The sequence below is a fragment of the Chiloscyllium punctatum genome, chromosome 4 (assembly GCF_047496795.1).
Source record: "Chiloscyllium punctatum isolate Juve2018m chromosome 4, sChiPun1.3, whole genome shotgun sequence".
Taxonomy (NCBI): domain Eukaryota; kingdom Metazoa; phylum Chordata; class Chondrichthyes; order Orectolobiformes; family Hemiscylliidae; genus Chiloscyllium; species Chiloscyllium punctatum.
Window position 1 is genome coordinate 14,365,328 of NC_092742.1, and position 13,464 is coordinate 14,378,791.

The following is a 13,464-nucleotide window of genomic DNA, read 5'->3' on the forward strand; positions in this document are numbered from 1 at the left end:
TGTTTTTAAGTGGAAAAAATACACTGGTTTATTCTGTTGTGGTTCTGTTCGCCGAGCTTACTTTAATAAGCTCGGCGAACAGAATTACAACAATGAGCACCCGAGCTACAAATCTTCTCACAAACTTTGAACTGGTTTATTCTACAAATCAGTGAGAAAAATATAGAGCCTGCTGCAATGTGGCAGTATTTTATAATAGACCATGTCCAGAAATATATTTTCAAGAATTCCACACTTGTGCTAATTCAGCAGTTTAACTATATTAAAGATAACTGTGATAAACTGTGAAATGCTGATTCTGTTCCCAGAAATTTACAACCCAGGATAAATTGAGGAGAAAAGTACAATGGAATGCTGAAAATCCGTAAATGGAAATACCATGTAAGAATATAGTAGATAGGGGCAGAAATACGCTATTTGACTCTTCAAACTTGCTCTGCTTTCAAACAGATTGTAATTGATTGTCTACCTCTGCACCCATTTTCCCTGCTACCACCAAATGTCTTTATTATCGGCAAAATCTATCAATTTCTATCTTGAACATGCTCAGTGATTAAGCTTCCACAGCCCTCAGAGGTGTTAGCATGGATAGAAAATCAGCTGACACAAATCAGAGAGCTTGCCAAAATGGGTCTTTGATTGGCAGGTTTTGACGAGTGGAGTCCTGCAGGGATCGCTGCTTGGACCTCAAACTTAAATGAACGGAAAGCGTGAAATGAAGGCTGCGATAATTCCAGAGGCTCATAGGCTGGTGTCTCATGAGAGATAGAGAAAGATGGCGAATGATGGGTTTAACTTGAGGATCACCACGCCTCAGTCAAGGGGCAAGGTAGAGAAATCAAGTATGAGAATTGATCCTGCGCTATTGGTATCACTCTGCATTGAAGAATCACACAGCTGTCCAGCTAGCTGAGCTAACTGACCCCTTGAAAGAGTGAACTGAGGGGAATGAAGGCTAGGTACTTAAATTTTCAGATTGCATGAAATTGGATAGAAATGTGTCTTGTAAAAAGGACATAAGGAGGTTGCAGGTGGGTAGAGAGAGTTTGATTAATTGGGTAGAAACCTGGCAAATATAATATTGTTATGAAGAAAAACAGAAGCTATTGGAAAAGCTCAGCAGGTCTGGCAGCATCTGTGCACTGTGCAGAGAAATCAGAGTTAACATTTCACGTCCAGTGACCCTTCCTCAGAACAGCATCGGCAGTTCCTTCAGTTATTAGTTAGCATTGTTATGATCCTTGCTAATGTTAATGCTAACAAGTCAAGTTACAGAGTGAAGCCAAGCTTGATAAATGATAAGTTTAATCTTTGCATTTGGTTACCGTGGTGGTTGTTCCCCAGAAATATTCACGGCAGGCTGTCATTGTTCTTTATCCAATGAACACAAGTGTATTATCTAAAAGCTTTGTACACATATGTCACTTTAGAAAGATCTTAACAAACTGTCAATGGTGCTATTTTCTGGGTCTGTAGACTTTGAAGGAGCAAAAATGGCTTTTAGTAGATTGATGTGCTCTTCCTGTCGGATGTGGGAGTTTAGGGAGAGTTTCCATGTTACTGATGCAGGACGTGTCTTTTGTTGTGAATCATGTCAGTTTACATGGATCGGTTGGAGTGGCAGTTAGAGGCAAAAAGGAATTTACCAAGAGCTAGGGGGTGTGATGGATAGCGGTTATAGAAAGGGAGAAAAGCCACATATACAGTCAGGTAGATAGGTTAACTCTTGGAAAGGTAAGAGGGGCAGGTAGGTTGTGCAGGAGTCTCCTATGGCTATCCCCATCTCAAACAAATATGCCGTTTTAGAAAATGTAGGGAGTGATGGACTCGTGGGGGAATGTAGCACAAACAGCCAAGTTTCTGGTATCGAGACTGGCTTTAATGTAATGAGAGGAACATTGGGTTCCAAGCGAGTGATTGTGTTAGGGAACTCTCTGGTTAGACGCACAGACAGACATTTCAGCAGAAAAGTCAGAGTGGTATATTGCTTCCCCAGTGCTAGGATCAGGGATATCTCAGAGAAGGTGCAGAATGTTCTCAAAGGGGAGAGAGACCTGCAGGAGGTCATTGTATACATTGGAACTACTGACATAGGAAGGGAAAAGGATGAGATTCTGAAGGGGGAATATAGAAAGATAGAAGAACTTTAAAAGATGTTCCTCAAGCGTAGTAATATCTGGATTACTCCCAGTGCTATGAGCTAGTGAGGGTAGGAATAGGAGGATGGAGTAGATGAATGCATGGCTGAGGAGTGGTGCAGGGGAGAAGGATTCACATTCCTGGATCAATGGAATCTCTTCTGTGGTAGAAGTGACCTGTACAAGAAGGATGGATTGCACCTGAATTGGAAGGGGACTAATATACTGGATGGGAAATTTGCTAGAGCTGCTTGGGAGGATTTAAACTAGAAAGGTTGCGGGGGGGAGCGTATAGGTGGGAGCCAGAGAAATAACGAGGAAAGAGATCAATCTGAGACTGGTACAGTTGGGAAAAGGAGCGAGTCAAATAGTCAGGGCAGGCAGGAACAAAGCAGAGAACAAGGTCGGACTAATAAATTAAACTGCATTTATTTCAATACAAGAGGCCCAACAGGGAAGGCAGATGAACTCAGGGCATGGTTAGGGACATGGAACTGGGATATCATAACAATGACATATACATGGCTCAGGGATGGGCAGGACTGGCAGCTTAATGTTCCAGGATACAAATGCTACAGGAAGGACAGAATAGGGGCAGGAGAGGAGCGGTAGTGGTGTTTTTGATAAGGGATAGCATTACAGCTGTACTTGAGGAGGATATTCCTGGAAATACATCCAGGGAAGTTATTTGGGTTGAACTGAGAAATAAGAAAGGGATGATCACCTTATTGGGATTGTATAATAAACCCCCTAATAGTCAGCGGGAAATTGAGAAACAAACTTGTAAGGAGATTTCAGTTAGCTGTAAGAATAATAGGGTGGTTATGGTAGGGGATTTTTAACTTTCCAAACATCGACTGGGACTGCCATAGTGTTAAGGGTTTAAATGGAGAGGAATTTGTTAGTGTGTCGAAGACAATTTTCTGATTCAGTATGTGGATGTACCGACTAGAGACAGTGCAAAGCTTGACCTACTATTTGGAAATAAGGCAGGGCAGGTGACTGAGGTGTCAGTGGGGGAGCACTTTGGGGCCAGCGACCATAATTCTATTTGTTTTAAAGTAATGATGGAAAAGGATAGACCAGATCTAAAAGTTGAAGTTCTAAATTGGAGAAAGGCCAATTTTGACGGTATTAGGCAAGAACTTTCAAAAGCTGATTGGGGGCAGAAGTTTGTAGGTAAAGGGACAGCTGAAAAATGGGAAGCCTTCAGAAATGAGATAACGAGAGTCCACAGATAGTATATTCCTGTCAGGGTGAAAGGCAAGGCTGGTAGGTATAGGGAATGCTGGATGACTCGAGAAATCAAGGGTTTGGTTAAGAAGAAGAAGGAAGCATATGTCAGGCATAGACGGCAGAGATCGAGCCAATCCTTAGAAGAGTATAAAGGCAGTAGGAGTATACTTAAGAGGGAAATCAGGAGGACAAAAAGGGGACATGAGATAGCTTTGGAAAATAGGGTTAAGGAAATCCAAGGAGATTTTATAAACACGTTAAGGACAAAAGGGTAACTAGGGATAGTATAGCGCCTCTCAAAGATCAACAAGGCAACCTACGTGTGGAGCCACAGGAGATGGGGCAGATACTAAATGAATATTATGTATCGGTGTTTACAGTGGAGAAGGACGTGGAAGATGTAGGATGTAGGGAAATAGATGGTGGCATCTTGCAAAATGTCCATATTACAGAGGAGGAAGTGCTGAATGTCTTGAAATGCATAAATGTGGTTAAATTCCCAGGACCTGATCAGGTGTACCCAAGATCTCTGTAGGAAGTTAGAGAAGTGATTGCTGAGCCCTTGCTGAGATATTTGTTTAATTGACAATCAGGTGAGGAACCGGAAGACTGGAGGTTGGCTAACGTAGTGCCACTATTTAAGAAAGGTGGACAAGCCAGGGAACGATAGACCGTGAGCTTGCCATCGGTGGTGGGCAAGTTGTTGAAGTGAATCCTGAGGGACAGGATGTACATGTATTTGAAAAGGCAAGGACTGATTAGGGACAGTAAAGCGTGGCTTTGTGCATGGGAAATCATGTCTTAGAAACTTGGTTGAATTTTTAGATAAAGTAACGAAGAGGATTGGTGAGAGCAGAACAGTGGACATGATCACTAAGGCGTTTGACAAGGTTCCTCATGGGAGACTGATTAGCAAGGTTAGATCTCATGGAATACAGGAAGAACTAGCCATTTGGATACAGAACTGGCTCAAAGGTAGAAGACAGAGGGTGGTGGTGGAGGGTTGCTTTTTAGACTGGAGTGACCAGTGGAGTGCCACAAGGATCGGTGCTGGGTCCTCTACTTTTTGTCATTCATATAAATGATTTGGATATGAACATAGGAGGTATAGTTAGTAAGTTTGCAGATGACACCAAAATTGGAGGTGTAGTGGACAGTGAAGAAGGTTAAAACAATGACTGCAGATGCTGGAAACCAGATTCTGGATTAGTGGTGCTGGAAGAGCACAGCAGTCCAGGCAGAATTCAAGGAACTTCGAAATCGACGTTTCGGGCAAAAGCCCTTCATCAGGAATAAAGGCAGTGAGCCTGAAGCGTGGAGAGATAAGCTAGAGGAGGGTGGGGTTGGGGAGAAAGTAGCATAGAGTACAATGGGTGAGTGGGGGAGGGGATGAAGGTGATAGGTCAGGGAGGAGAGGGTTGAGTGTAGAGGTGGAGAAGGAGATAGGCAGGTAGGACAAGTCCGGACAAGTCATGGGGACAGTTACTGAGCTGGAAGTTTAGAACTAGAGTGAGGTGGGGGAAGGGGAAATGAGGAAACTGTTGAAGTCCACATTGATGCCCTGGGGTTGAAGTATTCCGAGGCGGAAGATGAGACGTTCTTCCTCCAGGCGTCTGGTGTTGAGGGAGCGGCGGTGAAGGAGGCCCAGGACCTCCATGTCCTCGGCAGAGTGGGAGGGGGAGTTGAAATGTTGGGCCACGGGGCGGTGTGGTTGATTGGTGCAGGTGTCCCGGAGATGTTCCCTAAAGCGCTCTGCTAGGAGGCGCCCAGTCTCCCCAATGTAGAGGAGACCGCATCGGGAGCAACGGATACAATAAATGATATTAGTGGATGTGCAAGTAAAACGTTGATGGATGTGGAAGGCTCCTTTAGGGCCTTGGATAGAGATGAGGGAGGAGGTGTGGGCGCAGGTTTTACAGTTCCTGCGGTGGCAGGGGAAAGTGCCAGGATGGGAGGGTGGGTTGTAGGGAGGCGTGGACCTGACCAGGTAGTCACGGAGGGAACAGTCTTTGCGGAAGGCAGAAAGGGGTGGGGAGGGAAATATATCCCTGGTGGTGGGGTCTGTTTGGAGGTGTTAGAAATGTCGGTGGATGATTTGGTTTATGCGAAGGTTTGTAGGGTGGAAGGTGAGCACCAGGGGCGTTCTGTCCTTGTTACGGTTGGAGGGGTGGGGTCTGAGGGCGGAGGTGCGGGATGTAGACGAGATGCATTGGAGGGCATCTTTAACCACGTGGGAAGGGAAATTGCGGTCTCTAAAGAAGGAGGCCATCTGGTGTGTTCTGTGGTGGAACTGGTCCTCCTGGGAGCAGATCCGGCGGAGGAATTGGGAATACGGGATGGCATTTAATGGTAAGGTCCTAGGGAGTGTTGCTGAACAAAGAGACCTTGGAGTGCAGGTTCATAGCTCCTTGAAAATGGCGTCGCAGGTAGATAGGATAGTGAAGAAGGCGTTTGGTATGCTTTGGAATATTGTGTGCAATTCTGGTCTCCTTCCTATCGAAAGGATATTGTGAAACCTGAAAGGGTTCAAAAAATATTTACATGGATATTGCCAGGATTAGAGGATTTGAGCTATCGAGAGTGGTTGAATAGTGTTTTCCCTTATAGAGCTTATAGAGATTTATAAAATCATAAGGAGCATGGATAAGATAAATAGACAAGATCTTTTCCCTGGGTTGGGGGAGTCCAGAACTAGAGGCCATAAGTTTAGGGTGAGAGGGGATAAATTTAAAAGGGACCTAAGGGGCAACTTTTTCACGCAGAGGGTGGTGCGTGTATAGAATGAGCTGCCAGAGGAAGTGGTGGAGGCTGGTACAATTACAACATTGAAAAGGCATCTGGATGGGTATATGAATAGGAAGGGTTCGGAGGGATATGGATCAAATGCTGGCAAATGGGATTATATTAGGTTAGGATATCTGGTCGACATGGACGTGTTGGACCAAAGGGTCTGTTTCCGTGCTGTACATCTCTGACTCTATGATTCTGATATCCTTTACTTTTCCTAGTGAAGTGTTATTCTTTAATTACTTAAAAAGAAGTGAAAATTGCTCGAAATGTTTGCAGCAATTTCTGTTTTTGTTTCTGATTTCTAGCATCCTTAGTTCTTTTGGTTGTTTTCTTTAATTTCTTACTTAAGTGGCTCTTATTTGCTGACCTGCAGACTACTTTGCAGATCTATATCTTAACCATCTTCAGTACTGACAGCTTGAAAAACCTCTCCACAAACTCTCAAAGCTTGGACACTTAACAAACTAAAATCCTTCTGCTGAAGACAAACTGTTTCCTGAACTGAAACTAAAATAACTGGACAGAGGCTGGTATCCTGTCACCCAATCATCCAGTCACCTTTATTTACACATGGAGGGTCCTAGACACTGATGCAGCTCCCTCAGAGCCAGCTCTTGGAGTGAACAGGATATCTGACACTCCTGTTTATATCTGTTTGCCAGGGCTCCCTGATTGGACCAAATTAACAGCTCCAATCAGGGAACTCATATTATATGCTGTTCACCTAGCTGACTTCATTACAATTACTACAGAAATCTGATTCTGAGCTGAACTCAAAAAAACTAGTGGTTCCTGGTTTAGTTCCTCTGTATGTCATAAAAGTTCAATTTTGTAAATTTCATCAGTCAACAGCATAGGTATCCTGCTCAGCATTTAACTTAAATCACATGCCTTCTTAGAATTAAGGTCTTCAATTTACAGTTCCAAATGATTTGCTGACCTCTTTAAAAAAAGCTTGCATAAAATTGAAATCATACATTTATTTTACCTCTACTTTAAGTTTCTAACTCCCAAATTATGATAATATGTTATACACCTTAAGCACAATATGAATCAAGTCAACCTTTTTATATTGCTTCCAGTGAATTTACATCCTGTCTTAATTAAGATGACTGAAACTGCACACAGTTCTCGAGATATGGGCTACCCAATGCTATATATAACTTTTACACAATATCCTTATCTTTATGTTCTGTCTTTATGACCTGGTTGGCCAGGTAACTTGTTAATAGGAGAAAACAGAAGTTACATTTTGTTTACTTTCCAGTATTTCTTGTTTTGGTTAAGCCATACTAAGGGACTTCATAATTTTACATCCTAGTCCTGCTGAAAGGTTTCTTCTTAGGCAGCACCTCAGTACTTCCAGTTTCATGGGTTTTGAGGTAGCTGATAAGTCTCTGCAAAATCTGCAGACTATAACATGAGGGATGGGTTGTGTTTTCAGGGTTAGATAGGTGTGTTGTTTGGAAGTTTGATTGCTTCCAGTGATGCTTCAACTTCGCTTCTGCACTTTCCTGATGAAGGATCTCAAACTGTTCAGTACCTTCCTGAATGTGCCTTTCCCTTGCAGTTGGTAACGAGCCAGGATCTCCCTTTAGTCGATGCAGCTTTTTGATTTCTTTAATTTCTGGACATTTTGAAAAGTTTCCACTTTCATCCTAGGAGTTTGCTGTCATGATTGAGTTCTGGGTGAGAAGGGTCTAAGTAGAATCACACAGCATGAAAAGATGTCACTCAGCTTCATGTGTTACCAGATTACCTGAGGTATTTCACCATCGCCTTGAATTCTCCTCTGAAAGTGGCAATTGAATCTGTTTCTACTACCTTTTATATATAGTGCTTTCTAGATCATTTTAACTTGCTGTACATCTGGAACATTAATTCCCTGAATGTGGTGCTGGAAAAGCACAGGAGGTCAGGCAGCATCCAAGGAGCAGGAGTCAACGTTTCGGGTAAAAGCCCTTCATTCTCCTGCTCCTCGGATGCTGCCTGAGCTGCTGTGCTTTTCCAGTACCGTACTCTCGACTCTAATCTCCAACACCGAAACATTAATTTGTCTATTCTCTTCTAAGAAGCTGATGGAATTTACACTCTGCTAATTTTGATTTGTGAATGATCATCTGGTGGATAAATTCTGGGACCTGACAATTATTGAGAATTTAATCGCTGATTTGCATTTTTGCTTTCTTTTTTCCAGGATAGGATTGCAGACTTAGAAAGTGTGAGTATTTCGTTTTGCTAAATCCTTGTGTATGCCTATAACTTTTCATTCAGTCTGTGTTTACGATTGACTGTTCCATGCGCAGGAATCCTGAATAAGCAATTTGGGATAGGCAATAATGGGCCAGTTTTGCCGAGATCTCATGAATGAACAAGTAAAAGAATCAGCCATGTAATTTAAGACTATTCATAGAACCACTCCAATTTGTAAGTGTACAATGCAGCAATTTGAAAACTAGCAAAGCTGGCTGTTAATTGAATATTTTATAATAGCGGAAATTGGAAGGTGAACTCAATCCAGTAAGGTATAGAATTCTTCTCTGCACATCGCAGAATCGTACATCACTAATGAACACCACTTTACCCATTTGACGTTTTAAAATAGCTACCCAATTAGACACAGTATTCACCCATGTCTGTGCATACATCCAATTCTTTTTTGAGAGTTACCATTGAATCTCTTTCTGCTACCCTTTCAGGCAGTGCATTTCAAATCACTACAATTCACTGAAGTGAAACAAAATCTCATTCTTCGACACTCTTGTTTTTTATCAGTTCCCTGAGATTTGGACTTCTGGTTATGGACCACCCTGTGATCAGAAATAGGAGCTCTCTCTTTACTCCATCTAAGCGTCTCATTATGAATTAGTAACCATGGGCAGTACTCATTTGATCATTAATTAGCATTAAATTATTTACAGTTTAATTGCTAGTGATGCAAAAATAACTGTACGGGTATAATATTGGGTCAGAGAGCAGATCCAGGTGGACAGTAATGCAGGTTGTTGGATCTCAGTGGGCATTGCTTTTGGAATTTCTAAAGAAACTAGTATCAGCTTGGCACCAGATGAATGTGAAATGTATTATCCGAAACCATCTGTGTAACTCAGAAGAAAGTGTAATGCACTGAGTCCCAATAAGAAATGCTCCTTTTCAGGCAAAGCGGGAGCTGCCTTGGTTTTGTAGAATGTGTTGCTTATCCAGAAGGAGCATTGTATGGAACTGCCTTTGAATGGAATTGTCCTCTAGAAGACACTGAAAGATGAAGAAGTCCCCTCAATTACATTGCAGTTCTCATTTCAGTACTTTGTCCTTGCAGTTTCCTAAAATAGTTAATTTTAGGGACAGGGGTCGACCATTCAACCCCTCGAGTCTGTTTCACCATTCACTAAGCTCATGGCTGATCTGTGACCTAACTCCATGCCTTTGGTCCATATCCCTTAAAACATTATCTGTTTCAGATTTAAAATTAACAGCTGATTAGCATTACCTCCTGTTTGTGGAAGAGAGTTTCAAATATCTACCACCCTTTGTGCGTAGAAGTGCTTCCTAATACCTCCCCTGAGGCCTGGCCCTACCTCTCAGACAATGCTTCTTAGTTCTCGAATCCTCAACCAGGAGAAATAGTTTATCTTTGTCTGCCTTGCTGTTTCCTGTTAATATATTGAAAACTTCAATCAGATCATCCCTTAACCTTCTAAATCCTCGAGAAAACAGACCTAATTTGTATAACCTATCCTCCTGAAGTGCATATATCATTCTTATAAACTTGCCTTTCTTTCATTCAGTCACTTATTTCTTCAATTAGCTGTCCTGTGCGAAGCTGTGTGGCACACTGGGTAATAAGTGGCCCTGGCAGATTGCTCCTTTGCAAGTGCTGCTTCATAGCACCGTCAGTGAGCCCTTCCATCACTTTACTGAATGATCAATTGTAGATTGATCGGGTAGTAATTGGTCAGGTCGGATTTGCCCTACTTTACAGTACTATTGCCAGAACATTGTCAGAACCCATAGCAATATACACACCCTTCAGCAGTTTCTGAATATCATGTGCGGTGAATTGAATTGACTGAAGCCTGGTATCTGTGGTTTCTGGGCTTTGGGAGGAGTCTGAGCTGGACCATCCGTTAGGCACTTCTAACTGAAGATGGATTCAGTGCTTCTGCCTTGTGTTTGCACTAACATGCAGTCTTTCCTCACCATTGAAGATGGGTTTATAGAATCAGAGAATAATATGGTCTATTCAACCTATTGAGTATGTGCTGACTGACCCGAAAATGCACTTTCTACTGTTTCACCCACAACCTGAAATGTTATGATAGTTCAAGTGCTCATCTAAGTAATTTTAAAGGTTCCAACTCAACTATCCTCCCAGGTAGTGTGTTCCAGATTCCCATGACTGGATGAAAGTCCTTTTCCTCAAATCCTTTCTTGACACTCTGTCTTTCACCTTAAAATTATGTCCCCATGTTAGTGACCCTTCAACTAAGGGGAACAACTACTTTCTATCCACCCTTTCTATCCCTCATAATCATATATCCCTCCATCAGGTCCCCTCTCAGCCATCTCTGCCGTAAGGAAAACAAGTTGATCTTATCCAGCCTCTCTTCATCGATAAAATGCTCGAACCCAGGAAACAGCCTGGTGCATCTCCAATGCACATCCTCCAATCATATCCTTCCTGTTGAGCAGTGACTGGAACTGCACGTTTTACTCTAGTTGTGGCCGAACCAAAGTTTTGTACACCTCCAACATAACCTCCCTGCTCTATAATCTATGCCATGATAAAGGCAAGTGTTCAATATGCCTTTTTCATTAACCTATTAAGATGCATTGCATCCTTATCCTCTGAGCTTCCTAGTGACCTGTCATTCATTGACTTCCTACTGAAGGGCTCCTGCCCGAAATGTCGATTTTCCTGCTCCTCGGATACTGCCTAACCAGCTGTGCATTCCCAGCACCACTTTCTTGACTCTGTAATCTCCAGCATCTGCAGTCCTCACGTTCAACCATTCATTGACTACACCCTTGTCTTGTTATTTCTTCCAAAGTGCATCACTTCACATTTATCAGGGTTAAATTCCACCTGCCACTGATTTGCCCAATCTGTTTTTATCCTTCTGTAACCTAACATTTTCTTGCTCACTCTGAACCACCTGGCCAATTGAAGTATCATCTCCCTCTACTTTATCTTCTATATTGTTTAGAAATGTCATGAGCAATAAGGAACCTAGCACTGTTCCCTGTGGTTATGCAATGGACACTGGCCTCCCATCACAGCTTTCTACCACCACCCTCTGTTTTCTACCACTAAACCAATTTTGGGTCCAACTTGCCAAGTTACCCTGGATTCCATTAATGGAGCCTGATAGTTGTTTAATTGTCTACCAGCATCAAGACTGGATGTGGCAAGAGTGCAGAGTTTTGTTGGTTCTGATCTGTTGGTTGTATGATTGCTTAGGCTTCTAAATCATGTACAGCTTCCACTGTTTAGCATGTAAGTAGTCCTGTTTTATAGCTTCAGCAGGTTGGCTCCTAATTTTTAAGTATATCTGGTGCCACTCCTGATATGCCCTCCTGCACTCTTCATGTTTTTCCTAATAAAAGTGTATCGCCTCACACTTCTTCACATTGTACTGCACCTGCCACTTATCCTTCCACTCCAACAACATGTTTATGGCCTTCTGGAATTTTACATTATCCTTCTCACCCTTCACAATGGTTGCTCATTTTGTATCATCTTTGTATCATCATTGCCAACTTTGAAATTGTGCCCTGCATACAAAGGTAATTTCTGCTCTTCCAATTTTACACTGCAGCCTTGCCCAGCACTGTGCCATTTCCGGCTGCCTTTGCAATGCCCCGTCCCCATTTTGTGAGAAGTGGCAGAGACTTTTAGCCATGCTGTTATATACACTTGAATCCTTGCAATCCTTCGCTCTTCTATTTCAAAAGCCAGCCTAAATCTATCTTTCAGAGCTTTCAATCAGCACCTAATCCATGGCTTACATCTGAGAGTTAATTTTTGTATCTATGATGTGTCTTGGGTGTTTACCATGGAGACAGTGAGGTCTGCAGATGAGCGTTGAGAGTGTGGTGCTGGAAAAGCACAGCAATTCAGGCAGCATCCGAGCAGCAGGAAAATCGACGTTTCGGGCAGGAGCCCTTCATCAGGAATGAGGCTGGGATGCTGGGGTGGAGAGATAAATGGGAGGGGATGGGGCTGGGGAGAAGGTAGCTAAGAGTGCAATAGGTGGATAGAGTTGGGGGTAAAGGTGATAGGTCGGAGAGGAGGGTGGAGCAGATAAGTGGGAAGGAAGATTGGCAGGTGGGATAGATCATGAGGACCGTGCTGAGCTGGAATGTTAGAACTGGGGTAAGGTGGGCAGAAGGGGAAATGAGGAAACTGGTGAAGTCCACATTGATGCCCTGGGGTTGAAGTGTTCCAAGGCGGAAGATAAGGCGCTCCTCCTCCAGGCATCGGATGGTGAGGGAGTGGCAATGGAGGAGGCCCAGGACCTGTATGTCTTCGGCAGAGTGGGAGGGGGAGTTGAAATGTTCAGCCACAGGGTGTTGGGGTTGGTTGGTGTGCGGGTGTCCTGGAGATGTCTCTGAAGTGCTCTGTGAGAAGATGTCCAATCTCCTCAGTGTAGAGGAGACTGCATCAGGAGCAACGGATACAATAAATGATGTGTGGAAGTGCAGGGGAAACTTTGATGGATGTGGAAGGCTCCTTTAGGGCCTTGGACAGAGCAGAGGGGAAGGTGTAGGTGCAAGTTTTACAATTCCTGCTGTGGCAGGGGAATGTGCCAGGAGGGGAGGCTGGCTTGTTAGGGGACGTGGACCTGAACAGGTGGTCGCGGAGGAAATGGTCTTTGCGGAAATTAGATAAGGGTGGGGAGGGCAATATATCCCTGGTGGTGGGGTCTATTTGTAGGTGGTAGAACTGTCAGCAGATGATTCGATTTATGGTTGGTGGAGTGGAAGGTGAGGACCGAGGGGATTCTGTCCTTGTTGCGGTTGGAGAGGTGGGGTTTGAGGGCAGAGGTGCGGGACGTGGACGAGATGCACTGGAGGGCATCTTCAACCACATAAGACCATAAGACATAGGAGTGGATGTAAGGCCATTCGGCACATTGAGTCCACTCCGCCATTCGATCATGGCTGATGGGCATTTCAACTCCACTTACCCACATTCTCCCCATAGCTCTTAATTCCTTGAGACAACAAGAATCTATCAATCTCTGCCTTGAAGACATTTAGCGTCCCGGCCTCCATTGCACTCTGCCGCAATGAATTC

General features: G+C 43.5%; 1 protein-coding gene across 6 annotated transcripts in view; it reads left to right on the forward strand.

Annotated features, from left to right (window-relative positions):
- The window catches only part of LOC140476087 (centrosomal protein of 128 kDa-like), a 416,326-nt gene that overhangs the window by 342,258 nt on the left and 60,604 nt on the right, over positions 1 to 13,464 (forward strand). For 4 of the 6 annotated variants that reach the window (XM_072568114.1, XM_072568115.1, XM_072568120.1 and 1 more), the window contains one exon: positions 8,362 to 8,385. The exons of the other annotated variants lie outside the window; for them this stretch is intronic. In XM_072568114.1, the coding sequence (XP_072424215.1) occupies positions 8,362 to 8,385 (24 nt within the window). The remainder of the gene's footprint in view (positions 1 to 8,361; positions 8,386 to 13,464) is intronic. 6 annotated transcript variants of the gene reach the window in all.